This window comes from Beta vulgaris, chromosome 4 (assembly GCF_026745355.1).
Source record: "Beta vulgaris subsp. vulgaris cultivar EL10 chromosome 4, EL10.2, whole genome shotgun sequence".
NCBI classification, from domain to species: domain Eukaryota; kingdom Viridiplantae; phylum Streptophyta; class Magnoliopsida; order Caryophyllales; family Amaranthaceae; genus Beta; species Beta vulgaris.
Window position 1 is genome coordinate 55,127,175 of NC_079205.1, and position 22,865 is coordinate 55,150,039.

General features: G+C 36.4%; 1 protein-coding gene across 5 annotated transcripts; it reads left to right on the forward strand.

The window, feature by feature from the left end:
• The first annotated feature begins 1,502 nt into the window (after positions 1-1,502).
• LOC104890667 (putative ion channel POLLUX-like 2) lies at positions 1,503-20,569 on the forward strand. Of its 5 annotated transcripts, XM_010676243.4 has the most exons (24): positions 1,506-1,742; positions 3,596-3,669; positions 4,369-4,484; positions 7,208-7,497; positions 9,663-9,734; positions 10,028-10,103; positions 10,240-10,338; positions 10,648-10,802; positions 10,877-10,981; positions 11,763-11,849; positions 13,319-13,403; positions 13,548-13,695; positions 14,776-14,852; positions 14,972-15,052; positions 16,969-17,160; positions 17,258-17,371; positions 18,084-18,170; positions 18,275-18,401; positions 18,473-18,549; positions 18,888-18,935; positions 19,019-19,088; positions 19,183-19,256; positions 19,908-20,018; positions 20,089-20,569. In XM_010676243.4, the coding sequence occupies exons 1-24, from the start codon at positions 1,630-1,632 to the stop codon at positions 20,191-20,193; spliced, it is 2,583 nt and encodes an 860-aa protein (XP_010674545.1). In that variant the 5' UTR covers positions 1,506-1,629; the 3' UTR covers positions 20,194-20,569. The 5 variants fall into 5 exon arrangements, with proteins under 5 accessions (XP_048497733.1, XP_010674545.1, XP_019104522.1 ...); XM_048641776.2 differs by lacking the exons at positions 19,908-20,018; positions 20,089-20,569 and adding an exon at positions 19,367-19,620 and having other exon boundaries at positions 1,503-1,742; XM_019248977.3 differs by lacking the exon at positions 3,596-3,669 and having other exon boundaries at positions 1,603-1,742.
• Positions 20,570-22,865: the final 2,296 nt, after the last annotated feature.

A 22,865-nucleotide genomic window follows, 5' to 3' on the forward strand; every position in this document is an offset into this window, starting at 1 on the left:
TTAAACATCCTCAATTGTAACACGACCTGTATCAGAGGTCAACAACACGCAACCTTACCCGAATCGTTTATTGACTCGTTTATCAAGCGTGCATATATACATAAACTAACAAAAGTATGTCATAAAATTATTAACCCATGTCTTATATACTAAAACTAATAAATAAACCAAATTGAAATAAACAAATAATAAATATTATATATTTATTCAAAATACTCATATTATTTTAATTCCAACTAAAATAATTGATAATAAAATAGTAATCAAACGGGTTATCGTGTCGGATTCAGGTCAAAATGTTCAACCTGACCCAACCTGTTTAATAAACAGGTCATGTAAGGTTAACCCACTCACTGAAACGGTTTGAAAACCTTGACCGAAACCCGCTAATTTCGTATCAGGAATGGGTCGAGTTAACAGGTTGTGTCAATTTTAACCGCTTGTAATCCATATATACGTTCGGGGTGTTTGTTAAGTTTTTTCATGGATTTTTGACATTTACATATGGCCAAATAACAAAGAAAAAGTAAGTATATGGGTAAATGACTTTTTAGGTATCTAAAAAGCCAACTTTTTTTTTATCAGGATAAATAATTGACCCAAAATACTAACCCATGCTAGGCTACTAGCTTGCATGAGACACCAACTTTAGAACTGACATGTGTACAAGGTTTCACAACCTAGAAAACAATAGGACCAAAGGCCACTACCACCACAAGAGGGAAATTCCCAACTTATTGTTAGAATGAGGATTTGAATCCTAAGCAACACCCTTGGATTTGGGGTGATACTCCACTAATCTACCACCTCTTCTTCTCTCCAACTTCGTTCTAGCTAAATCCCCGCCTTTTTTTAATCATATAATCAATTTTTTCATGACTAATTGTCCCACTATATCTCACCTTTTGACAATAGTTATTCCAAAATTTAAAAAATCAGTGACAAGTAACATCCCACAAAGGCTTGTGCATTACACGAGCTCATATTTCACTCCACGACTAAGTATTTTTTTTAAACAAATTTTTCGAGGTAAGATGAATATTATTTAAGTGGGTAGATATTTTAAGAGTCTCACAATAGAAATAGAACGAGAGTCTACAACCAATTAGACCAACCTTAATTACTACTGCAATTAAATAATTGATTAGTATCATTTCACTTTTTCAAGAGATAGTGATTCTCTTTTGGTTCATCCACCCTTGTTTTGGGTCATCACCAACTTTATACCACAAAGTAGCATATAAGTATAACAAAACCATATTCCATATATTTCCATGGACCACACCCACAAATGGATGAAGGTCATAGCTAAATATAGACCTATGGAGTCCATGTCCATATAGTACTTGTTTATGTAATTATTTGGGACTTCATTTATAAACTCCATAGTCCATATGTTGTATGAATATGACATGACATGTATGGAAGTCGTACGTTCGGACAAATGGTAGCTTAGGGGACCAACAATTGACACTTTCTGATAATAGATTCATAGATTCATAGTACATACTCGATACTCCCACTTTGAACTTTCCACTCCATCAAAAAAATATTGGGACCCATTTCAATGCTCTCTCATTGTTGACTTGCATTCTTTCTTCTCACTCATTTTTTCTCTCCCCAAATCAAATGACTCACTCAACGACGTCGTTTTTGCCATCCATGGCAGTTTTTCCGGCGACACCTATGTTTTCTACTCGCCGCTTCACATTTCGTCGGCGCTTTTTCTCCGCTTCTTTCAGGTTATTTATCCCTATTTTTCCTTAGTTTTGAATCGTGATTATAAATGTTTGTACATTATCATATAATCATATACTTCCTCCGTTCAAATAATAAGTGAAACACTTCTCTCGTTTATGTGAGAGTTTTTTTTTTTAGATAAGTGTTTTACTTATTATGGAACGGAGGAAGTATCATATAATGAGAGAGTTATCTTAAAGGAGTGTGTTATTTGAGATTGTATTTGTATTGTAACTTGTTTGTTTGTCAAGTATATCATATACTTGACAAACAAACAAGTTACAATACTGTATATGTGTTTGTTTGATTTGGTTATGATAAATAAATTGAAATGCAATTTCATGACTCTCATAAATCATAGTACTAGTGTACTACTAATTTACATCATATTGGGGTATTGTTGGAGCTTTTATAGTCTTGTAGTATTTGTGATTGTTGAAGTTGTTGTTTAATATTGATGTCGAAGTCGAACTTTTGAATTGTGATTGTTGGTTTGTGTACAAGTTTTCAATAAGAGTTACTTCCTCTGTATTTTTTTTACTTGCATCATTTGTGTTTGTACAAGGACCAACCAAGGAGAGGAGAGAGATAGAGAGGGAAAAAGGGCGACTCATGTGATAGGAGAGAGGTAGAGAGTAATTATTGTCCAAAAAGGAAATGATGCAAGTAATTTGCAATTTCTAGAAGTGGGAAATGATGAAAGTAAAAGAAAAGCGGAGGAAGTAATTAGTAAGAAGTAGTTTGTATGAACTATCTTTGGCCTTCACAAAGGGTATGATTAGAGAGGGAGCAAAACTTTTGCGACTCGAAAGAGTTGGGAGTTCTTCATTTAGAATGAAGTAGTAAATGAAAAAAAAAAGTGTGCCAATCACACATTACATGAGACATAAAAATCATAGGAGGGTGAGAAAGCATGTGTAAAGGAAGCAATTGCAGCTGTCGTGTCCACCTGAAAGCATGACTCGAACTAGACAAGCTGTCGAAAGATTTCATCTATTTGTTCTCAATTCCAAAAGAAGGATTTTTGCGTTCAGTTGGACAAAGGCAAAGGACCTAGTCGAACAAATCTTCTCCTGCTACTACATGAAACGTGTTAGTAAAGTAGCAATCCTCTGTCATTAGCGTCTCTCTTTCACGCCTTTTATGTAGAAGAGCTAAACCAGAACTGACTAAACGTGGAAGGAGGCACTTTGTTTTATTTGTTGGGACGAAAGATAATGGAAGTTGTGGAAAAATAAGTGGAGATTGTGTAACTCCCTTCGTCTCTTTTACTTGCTTGTCCGTGTTGTCCTGCAAGTATATAAGAGAAAATATTATGTTGTGGGACCTTGTTAGATTGGTCTCGATGTGTATTTTCATAGTATCAACTTTTCATAATGTTAATATGACGTAAATAAAGATATTAATGGTCAAAAATTGGATCGGACGACCACCAAAAAGCATGTAGCAAGTATAAAGAGACAGTCATATTTCTTCTAGCGATGCAGGCTTCTCTGCCTTAACTTGAATTTCTTTATCTTTGAGTGTGACTAGGGTATAAGTGAGGTATCTTGTAATCTAAATATTTGAGCGGGTAGCATTGCACACAGTTGCAGTATAAAGATTTTACTTTCATTTGAGTGCATTTAGTTTGGTAATGTAAATAATATGGAATGGTATTGCTCCAGATGTCTGTATAAAAGGCTAAGTAGGAACATAAAAGAACTCTGTGAATATAAGATAGTTTAATAAATTTATTCAGATAATTATGGTTAGGACTTTGAACTTGGTCTAACTTATGTCACTTATGACCAGAACCTAAGCATGTTCTGCCCTAGGTGGTGGTTTCAAAACTTACTTTAGTGATATTTTGCAGGAATACATATTGCACCCAGGACTTTTGGTTGGAAGGTTCATCTTTGTTGTCAAATAACAATATACATTATAGAAGTGAGTACTAAATGGATGTCAATTTTATTGTCAGACACTGTTACATATTTGCCTGTTCACTTTACCATATAGCTTACCATGATATTGGCTGGTTATCACTAATCAGGCATTTTAGGGTAGAGGGAGGGGAATGGAGGGTTTCTATGCATAATGGTACAATTGCACATGGATTCTTAGAGCATATGCATATGTAAACCCTCGTTGGTTCAATAAAGTTCTATATACGTTGAAAATTCATACTTTCTGGAGTGTCTTGACTGCCACATTCCTTTTATGTCCACCACTCTAGAGGCTAGGACTAAATGCTTATAGAGATGTTTTTAGAGTTTTTGGTTTTGTGTCTTACATAACCATGTCATATTTCAGTTACCTAGAAGAGATGAAGGATTATTGTTGTTATAATGCTGGTGGAGAGTGACAAAACTCAACAATTTTAGTGAAAAATGGCAACGCAATATTGAGATTCTTCTTAAAATTAAGCTTGTGAGTAAAACTTATGGCGATAACCTCCAACTAGGAAACTGATATGGTCTATGAGACATTGTTGATCTACATTGGATGCATCGTAATTAGTACATGTCTAAATGCTGTCACTTTATTTCACGATAATTTTTCATATGCTTTTATTGTTAGCGATCTTTAGAATTATGAGTTTTAGCTTTTCTTTTCTACTTTATAATGTCTCATATCGTTCGTTAGGGAAGTTGTTGACCTATGCCATGAGGAAAGATACGGAGAAATTACTTCCTTGTTCAGATTTGACAAATGAGGGGAAAGGTACATGTTCAAGGCCGGAACTCAAACATAGTCTGAAGGTAAGAATTTATGTGATGCTGTGGAATTTTCAAGTCAAAAGTTCTAAGAAATATGTGAATGCTTGTCCTTATGTTTCTTTCAAGATTAAGTCTTTTAGAATACATGTGTTAACTTGCGTTATATATTTGATTCCTTTCACGGCCTATTCCTCATGTTTTCCCCTATTCATTGCGAGACATATGGTATTCATGGTGAATTGGTGATGGACATGACTTTCTTCAAATCTGAGATGCATTTGATTTGTAAAGGAACTTTGTAAATACCTTGGAGTTTGACGTTGTTTGGTTGATTTCCTTGGTCTTCTATGGCATAAGAGATGTATACTACTATCCAAGACTTATTAAGATAATTTTTATATTTGCTAGCAAGCCCACTGGCTGAAGCATTTCAAGAAAGATGCTAGAGCCTGTAGGGCATCTTCAGCTGGGAGTGGGGAGAGGGGAGAGGGAGGAAAGAATTGGAGAAAACTCGGCATTTATATGGTTTTTGTTTTTATGTATTCAACATTATGCGTTTTTTTGGTTAATCTTAGATTAAAATTGTACATGGTGATCTTCTGTCTTGTCATTTTTAAATTGGAGGATAGTGTTGAGATAAAATTTCATAAATTAACCCCTTGCTAATGAATCAATGCTTTCCATGACCTCAAAATGATAGAATTGTCAAGTCAATTTTTTTTTACTACAACATTACTGGTTTTTGGCTCTCAATAGTTGAGAGAGGATGAATGGTGGAGAGGGTAGTGGATAGGATCGCAAGGTGACAAAGGTGTTTGTAGGGTGACACTCATGGTGGTGGTGGTGGCATACGTAAGCTGCTCAACAATACGTTCCTTATATAGTATCTGTGTCATCGGGCTTGACTAATACAAAATGAGGAAATGGTGAATGTGATCAATTTACATCAATAGCAATGGTCTGCAGAGGTTTCCGGTGGTTAGCAATAAAAAGATAAGGCAAGGATTCAGTGAGGGTTGGACGCGGCAACACCAGTAAATATAAGAGAGGGAGTGAGAGAGTTAAATGAGGGTGAGGGACGAGATGACCCAGAGGAAAAAAGAGATCACAAGATGAAGTTGATGGTGGTGGTGGCAGCACTCAACGATGTATGGAGGTCAAGTTTTGGCTGGTGATTTGTGGCAATGAACTGTAAGGGTATTGAATGAAAGAGAGATAGTGAGAATGAGAGGGAGGGTGTTAAATGGTGATGATTTGGTGGTGGCATGTGACAATTGGACTGCAGTAGCATGGTCCCATAGGCGGTGGAAGGAACAGAGAGAGAGAGAGAGGGGGGGGGGAGAGAGAGACTGTGTGAGAGAGACAGAGGTTGTGGCAAGGACCATCATTCCTGGTTCCCATGTCCGTGTCAGAGGAGAGGGTAAGTGAAGGGGTTTTTTTTTTTGGGGGGGGGGGAGATAGGCCATATTAGAGTTGGCTGGTGAAGGGTTAATTGGATTATGATGGTGTTTGGCTGTTTGTATACTAAGGTCATGACAATTATTAAAATAGTAGTGAAGGGCTATTTGTAACATCCTATGATCCTATATTATTTGTCCTCCAAATAAAATTTGCAAAAAGACAGGTTCACCATGTAGATTTTAAGTGAAGGTATTAGTCATTTCACCACAATAACCACATTAAGTAACAAAGTTAATTTTTATCCATGCAGAAGATTATTTTGGAATGTTTCCACAACTTAGGGTTTGGGTGATAAATCACAAAAATGTTGTTGCTTTGACGAATTTCCTATATATGTTTGGACCAAAGGGAACGGATCTTCACAGCTTGACGCTTTGTCTGTTGATCGCTCTGATCTTCTTGTAGTGTGCCTTTCTGACCTCCTTGGTCAGAAGATCTTGTTTAGCTGAGGCAGTGTTGAGCTTCAAATGTGTGGATGTTAATTGTTACAAGCTATACAAGCTTACTATGTGGGACTGAGTACCGAAGACTCATAATTCTGACACAAGTTATCTCTGTATTGAACTAATAACTCTTTTTTAGTTGGGCGAGTACTGCTATATATCGTGTCTAAGTAGTATCTCTCCTAGTTTTTATGTCCTTTTTATGTTTCACCAAAATCTTGGAATCAGGCAACGCTTGGTGTTGAAGTGTTCCCCCTTTCCCCAACTGGAACTAATGTTAAGGATGAATCAGAAAAGGTACAGGGGATAACAATTTGACATTTGTGCTTGTTGAGAAGTTTATGTCACAACTTACAAATAGTCATGTGGATAATGCAAGGAGAGATGAATAAAAGTGACTGGCAGTAGATAATAGCTGCTATTAGAAAAGAGTGAAGCTTTAGTCACAGGACATAAGTAACTAGGTTTCGTTGTGGAGCCTGATGATTTGATCAGAGATGATGGAGTTATATTTTCTACTTTTGGGTGAAAAAGGTTCTAGCTGTCAAAGAATAGCTGATGTTTTATTGAGTTAAAGGGCCCTCTCCTTCATTTTCGTCTTGGAATCCCATATCCACTTTCATGAGAAGGTGAATTCTTTGAGGCATTTACCACTTCTTCTTCAGGCCCCTAAATTCCCCCCCCCCCTTCTTTTTTTTTTTTTTTTTTTTTTTTTTTTGCTTTTTCTTAGAACTTAATTTTCTGCTCTTATGCCTTGAGTTTTATATTCCTCTTTCTATCGAACATAGTTTATGAATAGGTTATGACCTATTTGAAACTAGTTGCTTTTGCAGTGTTTGACTTTGCTCTCTATATGCGCAGGGTCACCTAGCTACCATAATTCACTCCTTATCAATATCATCCTTTATCTTGCTTAGATGGAGTCCTTTGAATATGGGAAGCATATTACTGAAAATGATCAACTGTCTGCATGCCTTTTCAATGCAAGCTTTTGGGTCCAGAAAACTGCTGTTTGCTTCCTTGTCTAGTTCAGTGAACAAGCCTACGCCTCTTAACTTGGATGTATCTCTACCTTCTATCGGAGATCTCCAATGGAGTCTTGCACGAATGATGTATCTATTCAACATGCAAGTAGAAAGAAATGTTGCTACGTAAGTGAAAGTTGCATATAAGATAGTTTAATGCCGTTAATTTCTTATAATATCATGTTCTCGGAAGCTACCATGTTATTTTATGAAAACCATTAACAGTTATATGAAGCTCTTGGTTTATTTTCTCTTGATCTTTGTTTTCATTGGCTTAAAATCTAAGTGTCAACTTCAAGTGTTCGTGCAGATGTTGTGAGTTTCCAGTATGGGTATTAAGGGAAATGAAGAGTCTCAGGAACATAGTTTAAAAGTCTCCTGGAAGTGGTTAGTGAGGAGATCTCATCTTTACTTAGAGCTTGTACAATGATAATGGCTCTCCAATGAATCCGCTATTCTCTCTCTTCAAGCTATTCTTAAAGACTATGTCTAAAAAACACCCAACAATAATAGAACTCTTTAAGGAGCTCTCCATTTTATATTTTACTATGTAATGGTCCCCATGTCAATTAATGAAACTCATACCTTTGTGTTTGTGTCACCAATTGATTGGTTGGGGGCAATGGACAGTCATTTCCCATTTCTCCTAAATAGTATCTCCTCCAAGAGACACTTGTCAAAGTGTCTCCATGGAGATACACTCAAGATACACCCAAGAGCCTGTGGTGAACCCACTAATGGCGCAAATACACAGGCAAGAGATAAAGAATAACAGGGAAATGGTAGCATAGGTTAATACAGAAATGGGAAGGGATAGTGTACTGCTTTCGAGAGGCAGACTCTCTCCAATTACAAAAGACTTGGCTAATTTCTCAATGCCTTGATTCAATTAATCTCTCCTCTATATATACAGCAATCTCAACAAAAAGATGCCCATTTAATTACACCTCATTACCTCCTATTTCTCCCTCCACAACTAACACCTCATGATTCATCATATCTAACTGAAAAACATTCCCTTCTAGAAGGACTCCTTTTCACCTTTTACTGATTTGCCCTCCTGCTCTAAGTAAACCAAATAGGGGGTTTGGGTGGGTATATTTCATTACCCCCTTCCCAAACTCGCACCTTGTCCTCAAGGTGGAAGGTAGGAAAGTGCTCCTGGATGAATGAGAAATGCTCCCAAGTAGCTTCAAATTCAGGCATTTCCTCCCATTGGATTAGGACTTCCAAAGTTGAGACATCCCCATGTAAAGTAGTGCGCAGTGCGCACTCCCAATAACTTAAGAGGATGAGCCTCCAAAAACAAATCACCAGTTAGCTCCTCACGTAGTGGAGTAGGAGTAATGGAAGGAGACCTATGTATGTGATCGAGACTCTGCAACCACGTTCTGATATCTGTCATGCCAAAGGTTGAGCTGATGTTGAGGACAGTTTTTGATCATTAATTTTCACGAATTGAATGAAAAATGGTTCCATAACTCCATGTATATGATCGAGACTCCGCAAACGACGTTTCCATATCGAGTTTGGTTGAATTACTGTATCTGCTAGTACTATTCTTTACGTTAGGAGTTATTAGTAGCTATATGAGTTTGTCTATGGAGATATCATGCTGGTGCTCCAATCTTTTATAGTAGCTTAAATCTGCCTTAAAAGTTTTGCATTAACCTTCTTAGTTCTTGATTGATCCTTCCTCTCCAAATAGGTGAAACGTAATACTATTTACTAGTAAGGGATCTCCTATTGCTGTCTTTTTTACCATGAACTTTCATTTATCACTTACAAATCAAGGTGTCTAAAGGGCCTGTTTCAACGTGCTCGCTCCAGTGTCTAAGCAGTGTGGTTCATGGGTGGCTTGAAAAGTTATCCAGACTGGCCCATTTCAAGCCGGGGACCTGTTTATCCAGCTTCTAAGTTTATGGATGTAGTTTCTTCTTTAAATTAGAAATTATATAAACTGGAAAGTGATGAGCCCAACCTGGGAACAAACTGCCCAAAACCTTATCCATCTGTGATCTGTGCGTACACTGGATATATAATCCCGGCCGAGGTCTTGCTCAGACTAATCCTGAGAGCGGTGGCCTCCTCTGCTCACACCTGCTATCCATGCACGATTTTAATGCAACCTTGACCTTGTCTTCGGTTGGCATCCATTCAAAAACTTGTGCCACCTATCTCAATAGGAGTATATGGTTACCTGTTACTGTTTTTCTGTTGGACTTCTCATCGATTTTTCACTACAATATTGTATCATAATGGCTAAACCAGCTGGAATTGACATTATGCAGGTTCTTATTGGTACTTCTTGTGGCATGCTTCTCTTTCGTTGTCATTGGTGGATTCCTCTTCTTTAGGTTCAGGTACCCTGTGATATCCACTTTCACCATACAATATTATTGATTAAGTTTATAAGTTTTGTAAGTTGCTCATATATCACAATATACTTCCTTAAATGAAGACGTAAGCTTCGTGTTTGCACTTATCTTTTCCCAGTCACCTGGCTTTCCTTGCTGATCCCAGAAAAAAGGAAATAAAGAATATAGCAAATGCAACTGTGCAACACTGGTTGTCTGTTTGTTGTTTGAATAACCAAGCATTTTCTGCTGTTTCCTCTGTTCTACTTTGTTAATGTTTTCCCTGTTTGATAACATAGGAATAATTCACAATCTCTGGAGGATTGCTTCTGGGAGGCCTGGGCTTGTCTTTGTTCTTCATCAACCCATTTAAGAGTGTGAAAATGATGCTCTTGTGAACTTTCTGGCACTGTTTCTTGTGATATTCACTTGATTCTGCTTGGCTTATCAATTATCTGGTAGTTAATGCAGCTGCTGCATCTAATATCAATTTTTCCATGGTAAATTGCAGCTGAGAACACGTTTTGAGCGAGTGGTTGGGTTTATGCTTGCTATCTGGGGCATATTATTCTACTCTCGTCTATTGAGCACAATGACAGAGCAGTTCAGAGTAAGTTTAGGAGCATAATTTCTCATAGGAGTCCTGCCAAATGGCAAAATTTTAGCCAACAAAGCCTCTGATATATCATCCTCACATAATGCCATAAAGGCAGCTAGTGATGGTATAAAGGGACTAAAGGTAGCCTGAAATTGGCACTTGGGTAAATACTGTAATAGATTATGGCATTTAGCTGTCTAATTGAGGTACTTAAAGTTTATTCTCATAGGGATCATGTTACACTGTGCAGTGACCACTGAAATATCTTCTTGAATTTCTGACCATAAACTCTGTTGCATCATGTCCATCGTGTCTCACCAGAATAATATGCAAAGGCTCAGGGAGGGTGCCCAAATGCAAGTTTTGGAGACTGATCATATAATCATTTGTGGAGTGAATAGTCATCTGAACTTCATTCTCAAGCAGATAAATAAGTATCACGAGTTTTCCATCCGTTTAGGCACTGCACACGATAGGTATTGTGTTTTGTGTGAATTATAGATGTAATTTGTGTCATCTGGCAACCTGTTCTTGTTTGCATGCTATACAGGAGGCAGAGAATCCTTCTCCTTTCTGACCTTCCGAGGAAGCAAATGGAAAGGATTGCTGAAAATATTGCTAAAGATCTTAACCATATCGATGTTCTTACAAAAAGGTAAGATTAGTTACTGTTTCTTATTCGTAGAATTAAACTACTTCACAATTTAACCATCTGAGATTTCATTTGATCATTCCAAGCAAGCCTGTTCTTTCACTGCTTTCAGAAATGCCAATCTTTTGGTCGGGAGTCTTCCTGTTTGTGGTTGTCTACTTTTCTATAGCTTAGGCCGATGTGTAAAACCACCTTTAATATATCATGTAATCTACCTTACCCCAGTACCTCTCATGGGATCCTGTTTTGAACAAACTAAAGCAACCACTTCCATGGTGAAATCATTGGGCATCGTTTTGAACAAAACAGGAAAGATCTAGCTGAACTTAGGAAATTGCAAGCATGCAGGTCTTTTATGAGTGACGCACACATCTAGGTAGCGTTCTGAAACGAAATAGCCAGTTTTGGAATAAAAAATTGTAATAACTTGTGTATGGTCAAATAGGCATCAATGCTTTTTATAGTTCTTTGAATACTACAATTTGAGTTTAATATGCCACTCCTTGGCCTTCTGTACTATAGGTTGAATGCCCATAAAAGTAAAGCTGACTGACAACGGAGCATAGGAACGTCGATTATTTGATTAGAGTGCTGTCAAACCTTTTCTTATAGGTTAAGGATCTCTCTTTGATTTCTGGAAATCCTGTTAGTTTAACCATGCCCTAGCTAATGTGGATGAAGTATCTTTCTCTTTCTTAGTTGTTGTAAGTAAACTTGTTCGATTAAAGAATGTGTTGGTGGGTAATATTTTTGGGAGCTTACGTTGGATTTTGCAATGAGACAGCTGCAGTCTCAGCTCGACGAAATCTTTTGAAAGAGCTGCTGCAAACAAGGCTCGTGCTGTAATTATATTACCAACAAAAGGAGATAGGTAAGCGTCTCCCAGTTTATTATGTAACTTTTTCTCAGACTGCATGTAGACATCATGCAGACATTTCTAGTCTGCAATATGTGTTCCTTCGAGTGTTTTGAATGTTAGGAGCTGTTTACATTTATATTCCTCTCCAAATTTACTCCATAAAAGTTAATAGAAGGCCTGGATGGTTGGTCATTGGTGACAAACATTTAGTTGTTTTTGCGGTAGGTTGGATGTTGTGCTCAAAGAAGAAATATACTCAGATAAGGGATCTCTCTCTACAAATCTCTATAATCTGAGCCAGAGAGAGGCTGAGTATCTCTAAGACAAATTGCTGGTAGCTTTTATATGATAATGTGTGACTATCTGAGTATTCATTGCCTGAGAGGCGATATGTTTTTGGAAAGGTCTAAAAATGTACAGCAGTTCAGTAAGCTCATCCAGTTTTCTACTATGATGTTTACTCTAGAAATGAAATTTTCAAGAACTGCTCTCTTTATCCCTCACATGATTTGCAGAAAGGAATATCATAAATGGCTGAAAGTATGAAATGACGAGGAAAGCTGATCATAAAAGAAACCTTCCCCTTCTAACCATCTTAATGATCGACCAACCTACAGCATGTTGGCTCCTCTGGCCCCCGCTTGGCATAGAATTATTTTTCATTCTAGAACTTAATGGAATCTCCTTATAATTTGTGATCAATATACTAAAATGCTTCAAGTAATGGGTTTATTAATATCTACTACAGTCTACATGTCATGTACACAAAAGTTGGTGTGCTTGTCTGACCTTGTTTCTTTTCTTCTACCTTTCTAAAATCTACTACCACCTTGCTGTCAATTTCTACATTTTGGAGTATCTTCTAGTATGAGAAATGTTTGTATTGATCTATCGACCCTTTGCCTTTCCAGGAGATACAAAGATATATAAGTAATTAATTGTCAATATCTAATACCACTAATTTATTTTTCTAAATGATACGACATTGAGATCTTTATTTGGAACGTGTCTGTTTTATGAGATTATTTGCGTTGCTTGGCCTTCTATCAGTTGGTCAAGGATTAGGATGCGCGATAGGACTGATGATAATTTATCGTAGTTGGTTTTCAGTTGGACTCTTATTATTGCTATCACCCTTGCCCAAATAAACCACAGGGGCTTTTTCCTGGCTAAATGTCAATCATTGAACTTCACATTTTTCTTGATGTGAGAAACCTTACGAATGACCTATAAAAGAAGTGTAAACCTCTTTGATATGGAAAAGGGAGCTTAAATTTTAGTGATTTGAAAGCATTGCTTGGGTAATTTATTCAGTATTCCCATTGATTTGAAATCATTGCTTGGGTAACTTATTTAGTATTTCCATTTCCATGTGTCACTAAACCTCTTTGACAGCAGATTAACCTGATCTGTATGCTCTGACAACTTGGTGAGGAAAAGACTGCTTAAAACTGCGTGTGACAGTTATCTTTATTTCTCAGGTATGAAGTTGATACAGATGCGTTTTTATCGGTACTGGCATTACAACCGCTTGCTGAAATGGCTTCTGTACCTACTGTCGTTGAGGTGTCATCTTCTAAAACTATGGCCAAGTACTTTCAAATTGGTCATTGCATACATGTTTTTTTAAGTGGACTTGTGTGAAATTGAAGCAAGAATTTAGATGCATATGTTTATATTCAACTTCTTATAGACTCATACTAATTGCAGGTTTCAAATTCCAGTACTTGCGAGTTGCTCAAGTCAATATCAGGCCTCAAAGTCGAACCAGTAGAAAATGTTTCTTCCAAATTGTTTGTTCAGTGCTCTCGACAAAAGGGCCTCTTCAAGATCTATCGGCACTTGCTCAATTACAGAAGTACTGTATATTTTCCTATTTTGAGACACTTTTGATATTGTCTTGTAGTAGATTTTCAAACTCCTATGCAAAATAAATATGTTTGTGTCAATAGTTGCATGTCTTACTTAGAGGGAATCCTGTTTTAAGTTTGGTGTTGAAGTAGCTAGTACTCTGTGATGAACTGGCCTAAGGTAGAGGGGTAATTTGGGTAGTGCACTATAAGAAGTTAGGTTGCAAAATAAGTTAAGAGAGTTAGTGAGGAAAAGATGCTATAAATACAGCAGATTAGGCAGAAAACAAATCACGTTGAAAATTGATGAGCATTTGTGTGAGCTCTTAACAGTTCATTGGGAGAGAACAAGCCTCTCAAAATCTTGTAGTTATCACTGTATTTTACTGTTTTTCGAGAAATTATCAAAGGTTATCTTATCTCTATGATCAGTTTCATATATTCACTCTTAGACTCTTAGGCTTTGTTCTTTTGGACTGAACTGAAGTGAATTTGTATGAACTGAAGTGAATTTGTCTGAACTAAACTGAACTGAACTTAATTTGTCTGAACTTAACTGAGTGAAACCTGTGAGAGGAAACTAACTGAATTAAACTGAACCAAACTGAATTTTCCTGAACTTGACTGACTGAACAGAACTAAATTTTCATTAATTCAGTCCAAAAGAACAGAGCCTTAGTCTGTTAGTTCGTACATACTCGCATTTTATGAACCTAGTGATTGGGAACTTTTGCAACTCTCTTTAATGTCATGTATACTAGGGTGGTTCCCTTGTAAGCAGCTAATTGACAGTGCTCAGCAGTAGTATTAGTTGTTCGTTGCTTTCCTTGCTCTAGTTTGTGTAGTATGGCGTGGTTTTTCTATAAGATTCTCACATCCTTGTCTAACATAATGGTTTTAGCAATCTATGAGTCCCAATGTCTAATCTTAAGATGAAGTGAATGGACTATTGGTTGTTGATAGTGTTTTAATCAATATGATTTTTTGCTGTAATTCTAAAATGCTGCGATGTACTAAAATCAAGCCCCAAGTATCTAGAATTATCCCTCACCTGACTGACTGACTAACATTTTTGTACCTCGTTGCAGAAAATGTGTTTAATCTCTGTGATTTCCCTGACCTAGCTGGAATGAAGTACAGGCAACTGAGACGTGGTCTACAAGAGGTAATTGTCTATCAGACGAAACTTAATTGGCAATTTGCTAGTAACTGGTCAACGATTTCCCTGACATCTTTTTCCGCTGTTGTGATTGTTAGTTCACTTCTTACAAATTTCTCTTTCAGGTGGTTGTTTGTGGTCTTCACCGAAGTGGAAGAGTAATCTTCCATCCAAATGATGAAGAGGTGTTGAAAGAAACTGACAAAGTAAGTTAGTATTAAATGTTTTATGTAGTTGCTTTGTACTGATACAGGAATCCACTGTAGATCTAGCCCTTGATTGCCGATGCTCACAATGATCTTCAACATTTTTGGTCAATTGAGCTGCAAAAAGCGTGTAAGAAATGGCCATGAAATGAGAATCAGAATATATATGATGTCATGAACTGATATTGTTTAGATGTAGCTAGCCAATAATTTAACAGAAGATTAACAAAAGAGACTTGATATATTTGCGTTTTTCATATGACTTACAACTAATGTGTTGCAACATGCAAACTTGCATCTAATACAAAACGGAGGAAATAACTATGTAACCCTGTGCTGCAATTAACTTGGTAGTTGGTCTTTAAGACGACTGTCTTACCTTAATGTCTGAGCTATAGGGGTAACTTGAAAAGTAGTGTAAACAAAAAGAGACCCTTTGAGAAATATAGTGAGGCGGACTCATCAAAGTTTGCCTTAACTTGAAGAAATTGGCAATTACTAGTTATGGCAATGCTATACCTTTTATTTCATGATCTTCCACTCTGCATGGAATCGAAGGAACTTTTTGCGTATAATTAATTACCATTTGTAAAATAAAGGGAAATGTACTTTATGTATATGGTATCCTTTTAACAAAATCAACCATTGATATTTTCCAAACTAGAGAGGGATCTGGACTTTGCAAGTATTCTTAAACAGCACAACATAGTTCCTCAGTTTCAATGCAACCAAGCTCCTTGACATGCAGTTTTAGGAGAATAGACAAGGTAAATTGACAAATTAATGAAAATAATCTAAACACCGGTGAGGGAGTGACTGGGTTATTACATGTATAATTAATATGGCTGTTTTCCTGGTCTATCATGCTCCTAAAAATCTGCGCTAAGGTTGCAAGTATTCTAAAACAGAGCAAGTATAATCTGTTCTTTGATTTCAAGAAATAAAGAAGGAACCAAATACTAATGAAAAATAGCAGAGATATGGCTTTGGAAATCAAATTGGTGATCACCGCTTTATCGCACTTCTTTGTGATGTTTTGCGTGGACAAGCATATGAAGGCGATCCTAATAAAATTCAAGTATTTTTTTTTATGTAATTGAAAGCAAACAAGGATGATACAGATTCGCCGGACTTCGAATGGTAAACTGTTTGTTTACTAGAGTCGTTTGTCACAACTCTTTACTTTCGTTACATTAGATTGCCTTGGAACATTGAGATAGATCTCTTATAAATATGTGCAATTTGTAGTATAATCAGGGTAAATCTTGCTTTGAAATTTGAATAAGCTCTTAAGAAAAATATTTTTGGATGGCCGCCAGCCTGCATGGATGAATGCGGCCAGGAAGGATGAGATATCCATCAGCTGGCCTGGCTAGAAGGATTTTATGGGAACCGGGGCCTTTCGCTTCATCCTTTAAGCTCCTATTTCTGTTGGACGGATTTAGGCCTCCTTTTAAATCCTTGTCTTCTATTGTTTTGAGTTCGATCTCATAGTTTTTCTGTCTTTCGACGACAGTTTCTTGGATTAGAAGGGGAAACTGGAATAATAAAAATGTTTATGCGCATTGCATCAATTGCAATGACACATTTCTTAACTTTCTGTTTGATTTCCGATGCCTAAATAGAAATAACTCTGAGGGCACGGAATCACTTGCCCTAATTTTGTTATTTAGCTGTCATTCTGAATTTTTTTGATGATAGTATATCTTCAGGCAATCTTCTACATTTCAGCCATACTGTATTCAGTCTGGGTGGCCAACTTTAAATTTATCTTTTTTTTTTCCAAGGAAACAATTTATATTGATTGACAACTAGGAATTGGCAGGAATGTGCCGTGTTTGATATTTCATCTCTAGATATCTCTCTCTAGTCTTTGACAGTCATCCTTTTTGATACTTCATACCTGTATCGTGAAGGTTTTATTCATTGCTCCTCTCTATGGAAGAATGAAACCACAAGTTTCCTACTCAATTGTTGGAGATGTAAATAAGGAGATCCACAACTTAAAAGACTTGGGAAATAAAGGTGACTCTGACAAATATATGGCAGCAATAGAGAAATTGCGGCGTGAAAATACTCAAAAACGTCGTTCAAAACGCCGATTTACGGTATGCTGTAACTGAAACATGATTGAATACTTTCTACAGAAAATGTAACGGGAATTAGAAGAAGCTTAACTGTTGGTTCCATTTGGTGTTGTCCTAGGCATCAGACTGGACTCTAGGGCCAAAAGAAAGCATACTTTTGCTAGGTTGGAGCCCAAATGTAGCGGAGGTGATTAAAGAATATGACTGTTATCTTGGACCTGGAAGCTCATTGGTATGCTGTTTTTTCTTAAACCATCTATCCGTGTAGACATATCTCTGCTCAGTGATAGTAATCTGATGTGGGGAAATTCTGAAACGTACTTGATACTGGCTACATGCATTTTCTCTTACCTTATAGAATAAGTTGAAACAAATTTTCTTACTCTCAAGATACTTGCTATTATTTCTATGTGGGCTTTGCCAAAATATTGTGTTGCCTTACCGCCACATATATGATTACAGAATCTTGTCCTCTTGATGCGACCCTATAACGGAAATTAATCCTAAAATGTAAGTAATTATGCTGTGTGCAAGGTTGACAATAATTTTTGGACAAAGAATGTTCATTTGTTTGGTGCTGTGACTTTTATTATTATTGTTTTGGTCAGATTCTTTAACATTATCTAATTCAACAAAAGTCTAGGTTTTCTGGTTCTGATTTTAGTTTGTGTTGGCTCATAAAACATAGACAAGTCAACATCTATGCAAGCAATAATGGTGGCTGAATAATAGCTCCATGCAGAGAGCTTCTGACATGTTTTTAGTGCAATAATTTGCTCACATAATTAGATACAGGTCAGTACAGTAAGCCATCTTCTGGTGGGGACTCATCTGCAGGAATCTAAATATTGGATATAATCATAGATCAGAGACTACAAATCCAGATATGATGAGGATGAGCCTTGGACCTGATTACTTCATGAAAATTTTCTTCTCAAATGCAGGAAATATTAGCTGATGTTCCTCTAGAGGAGAGGAATAGCACTCTTGTTGGTATAAAGAAACTTGAACACATACAAGTTTCCCACATGGTAACCGTTTGACCCCGAATGGCAAAGTCAGTTAGCTGTAACTACTATATACTGTGTTTATCTTACTAACGTGTAAAATCTACTTGTTCCTGCTTCCTTTACAGGTAGGAAACCCAATGGATTATGATACGTTAAAGGAGGCAATAATGAGAAGCCAATCGTCTATGAAACAGGATGAAGAGATCCCATTCTCAGTTGTTGTAATCTCAGATAGACAGATAGTACTTGGAGGTGAGAATCTACTGTCATTGAGGATTTGACTCAGATGAGCTTTGTGTTTGTATTTATTGTGTTTGCTTCAGATCCATCCAGGGCAGACAAGCACTCTGTATTTTCTCTTCTGTTGGCTGAGAATATATGCAATAAACTCGGACTAAAGGTGAGCAATCTTAGCTGTCTCAGTACATTCTTCCTCAGAACTCTGTTTGCATCTTGTCCCTAGATATGTTATCTTGAGTTCCTGGCATTAAAGAGCATCTTGTCCCTAGATATGTTATCTTGAGTTCCCGGCATAAAAGAGCATCTTGTCCCTAGATATGTTATCTTGAGTTCCCGGCATTAAATATTCTATTTCCCTCGTCTTTCTTTATTCCGAGTCCTTCAACATTGAAGGTCTGGTATTGGAGATGTCATTATAGATGTATGGCTTGCAAACTATTTACAGTTTTTTAATATGAATGAAGTGACATCTTCTTGGAATTTGTGTGTTTCTTACAGGTGCAAAATCTTGTTGCGGAGATCTTTGACTCAAAACTTGGCAAACAAGTAACCCTTCCTGTAGCAAGATTTAGTTTCTTAACATGATTCTGCATTAGAATTATTGTCTTATATGTTTTAGCATCTTTCAGGTAACAAAAATAAAGCCATCACTGACTTATATTGCTGCAGAAGAATTGATGAGTCTTGTTACTGCTAATGGTTTACTCTTTGTCCTCGTTAGACGCTTGTGCATTTGATGTGCCAGAATCATTTACTTAGGATATTGATTCCCGAGAAACATTTTGTGCTGCAGTTGCAGGGAATAGTGAACTGAATGGAGTATGGAAAGACATTTTCGATGCTGAGGGCGACGAAATATATGTTAAGGTACTCAACTTTAATCCTGAAAATGCCCTTTGGACACCTCTGTTCCTGCTGTTAAGCTCTTTTAATCCCTCTATTACTTCCTAACTGAACGCATTACCATGTTAATACAGGAAACAGGCCAATTGTTTAATTTGCTAACCACTGAACATGAGATGCACTATGATTGTAGGCTCTATATACTGTGGACTGTGGTCCTCTTGCATAACTGATTACTCTGCCATGGAATGTGCACATGGTTAGAGTTGTATAAATATACATTTAGCACCCCTTACAAACTGTGAACTATACCAAATTTTATATTATAGGTTTCTATCCTGGCAACTTCATATTTTATTATTGTAAAATCTTGTGAATTTTGTTTCAACTTTCAATTGCTAACTTTCAATTGCTGTTACCATGGATGCTAGTAAGAATTATATCAGGCTTCAGAAAAAGTGCAATCCAGGGCAAGTAATCTTTATAATTTACAAACCAGGCTTAGCCATGGTAGAATCTTTTTGAGATGGCCTCTGCTCTGGTTTTAGCTTAGTTTCAAAGCCTCAATAGTATCCTTGTACAATTTCTAGGTTAGATTGATCCTTAATCCTTGTTAGTATCCTTGTACATCTGAACTGTACTTTGAACTCTTCATCCTTAACAACTTCTTTGCAGGATATTTCCTTGTACATGAAGGAGGGGGAAACCCCATCATTTAATGAGCTGTCTGAAAGAGCATGTTTGAGGCGAGAAGCGGCCATCGGTTATGTGAAAAACAACAAAAAGGTATGTGACTTCTGCTTAGCTAGAACATCTTAGCAAATGAAATTTTATTAATAGTTCATTGTTACTGCAGGTTATAAATCCAATCCCCAAATCCGAACCTCTGAACCTTGATATGACTGACTCACTAATTGTGATATCCGAGGTTGAAGGAGAGCAACCTGTTATTGTCCAGTAAAGTTGTACCTCCCTTATTTTTTTTGTCTATTGGTCCATTCTTCTCTTTTATTGTTGTGTACAGCCACGGCCCACGAGCATCGGTTCTAGGTGCTAATATCTGCGCGATCATGTTTAAGTGCAGTTTTTTTTGTAGTTAGTTTAATGTTCACCTTGTAGAGTCATAAATCTGAAGCTCAAATTTGGCACCACACCACTCTGGGTTTCAATAAAAGCCAGTTCTTAGAACATGTCATTGGCTTCAAATATTGCGAATAAGAGCTGTTTTCACTGTTATATGATGAAACATTAGTTTCAATATCTCATCAGAATTGGACTATGTGGTTGAAGCCAAATTTTTTAGATTTAATTATGTTGACAAAGTTCCAGTTCTTTAATATCTTGTGTAATCTTGTTTAGCATTCACAAAGCCAAAATTGTGCAAGCTTGGTTCCAGATGATCTTTCAATCTCTCTGTCGTTGAGAGCCGGTGGCATTCTTCGAGGGTTGGATATTGGTTCATTTCACTACTCTTAAGACTTGATGATTATTATTACGGGGACATGGATACAAAGAGATTCAAAAGTAGGTCACTGTTCCGAGCGAGGTTATGACATCTTCTAACTTGGCTAAGCTCGTAATTTGGCATGCAAGGGCATCATACTCTTATCAAGAATGAGCAGGAACTATGGATGAAAGAGGCATGCAAATCTTCTGTATTATCTGTGTGGTTGGGATGTAAGAAGAAAGAAACGTGAGAAAGCTATGTATAAGTTAGTAAGCAGATATAGGTTGGGAATAATGGGATGTAAGAAGGGACTAACATAACCACAAACTACAACCTTATTAAGTTTCCAATAAGTAGTTTTAAACTACGTTACGTGATATGCTTGCTCCTGGGCCATACAAACTCTCATTGATGATATACGACATTTACTTCGTCACTTCAGATTCTATACCATTAAACATATTTTTTGGGAAGTCAATCGAGTAGCAGAACTCCTATCAAAAAAAGATCACAATAATTCTGCTGCCTCAATTGACGTTGATCCCCCAACTGATCCTAATCTTCACAATTTTTGTTTTACTTGATTCGTTAGGATTCTCCCTTGAGAGAAGGGTATCCTAACTTCACTCATGTACCCAGAAAAAAAAACGTTACGTGATTGTCTTCGAATGCTAATGGAGGTAAATTGTCTAACACTAAAAAGTTGAAAAAGAGATGTATGAAGTTGGGTAACAGAACAAAATTCATCTCTCCATATTCATTCATTATGTAATATCCAATTTACAGAAACCTCTGGACATGCATCATGCATGAGCATGTGCTTCATCACACACGCATACTATAATACTAATGAGTTCAATTATTTCATCTATTCTTTTTTCCTACTTTGCCTCTCATGCTATTTATTCATTTTGGCAGTTTTTTTTCCTACTAATCGTATGTGAATATAAAAAACATAAATTATCATCCAACTTGTTTTGATATATACTTTCAAATGTTTTTTGAGTTAGATTATTAATAATTAAAGATATTAACAGTTAAATTATACAGTGATAAATGTTAAAGCAAAAAAAAAACAACTTAAAAACAATATAATATATTTTTAAGTAAGCCTTATATCTTTGCACTTTCATTTAACCTTTATTTGGGTTTTTTATGGTCTATTTGGTAGATGGTAACAAATGGTGTTAATAATATAAATATGAAGATGTCAATATCTATGGTGCATTTTGCTTCTTCTTAGGACAATGTTTTTAACTTTTCATTCCCAAACTTGTGAATTTCTGTAAATTTCAATAGTTATTAGTTAAGATTTAGGAGGTGGTATTAAATAAAAACTGAAATTTGTAAAACAAAAAACATATACTTCCTCCGTTTCAATTTAGTTGTGATAATTTTTATTTTAGGAAGTTTCAGTGACACTTTCATTTTAGGTAATAACTTCTCTTTGTCTCTCTCGTATCACACGGGACACTTTTATTTTCTTTCTCTATCTCTCTCCTCTCCGAAAATTGCCTAGGAGTCCGGAATTTTAAAAGTATCACAATTAAATTGAAACGGAGAAAGTACTTCTATTTTATTAATGTTTTGTTTCATTCCGTTACAAGAAAAACGGAAAAATATTAACATGAAGACAAGCTTTCCCCTCAATTCACCGAACATAAACTGTTGAAATATACTGAATTATCTGGCATCAGAATTAATTTTTATGTTTATTGTTTTTAATTCTTTGTTGCTTTATCACTTTCATGCTGATAAAGGCCTGTTCACCCCAGCTTATTTTCAGTTCAGTTCAGTTCAGTTCAATTCAGTTCAGTTCAGTTCAGTTCAGTTCAGTTTAGCTCTTGACAATACTTTTACTCTCACATATCACTATTCATTTCAGTTCAGTTCAGTTAAACTGTTTTATGTCAAAGAGAACAAGTCCTAAGTTATAACCTAAACTATTTACAAGAGAGCCATCATAATTATCCTTCTTTCTTTTCAATTTACTCACTTCACTTTGGGGAGAACCAAGGAGGAAGTACAAAAGTATGAGAAAGAAACTAAAAAGGTGGAGAGATAAACTAAAAAGTGGGTTAAAACATTAAAAAGTGAATGACATGAGTAGAGAAAGAGGATAAAGTAGATGAGACATGTTATCAATAATCGAAAAAACAACGTGTAAATATGCCAAAAAGGAAAGT

What these genes read in the sequence shown, in the direction of transcription:
- LOC104890667 (XM_010676243.4), top strand. Translation starts at nt 1,630, where the DNA reads ATGACTCACTCAACGACGTCGTTTTTGCCATCCATGGCAGTTTTTCCG. An exon ending in ACATACAAGTTTCCCACATG is followed by an intron (nt 18,171 to 18,274) that starts GTAACCGTTTGA and finishes CTTCCTTTACAG; the next exon opens with GTAGGAAACCCAATGGATTA. An exon ending in TAGACAGATAGTACTTGGAG is followed by an intron (nt 18,402 to 18,472) that starts GTGAGAATCTAC and finishes TGTTTGCTTCAG; the next exon opens with ATCCATCCAGGGCAGACAAG.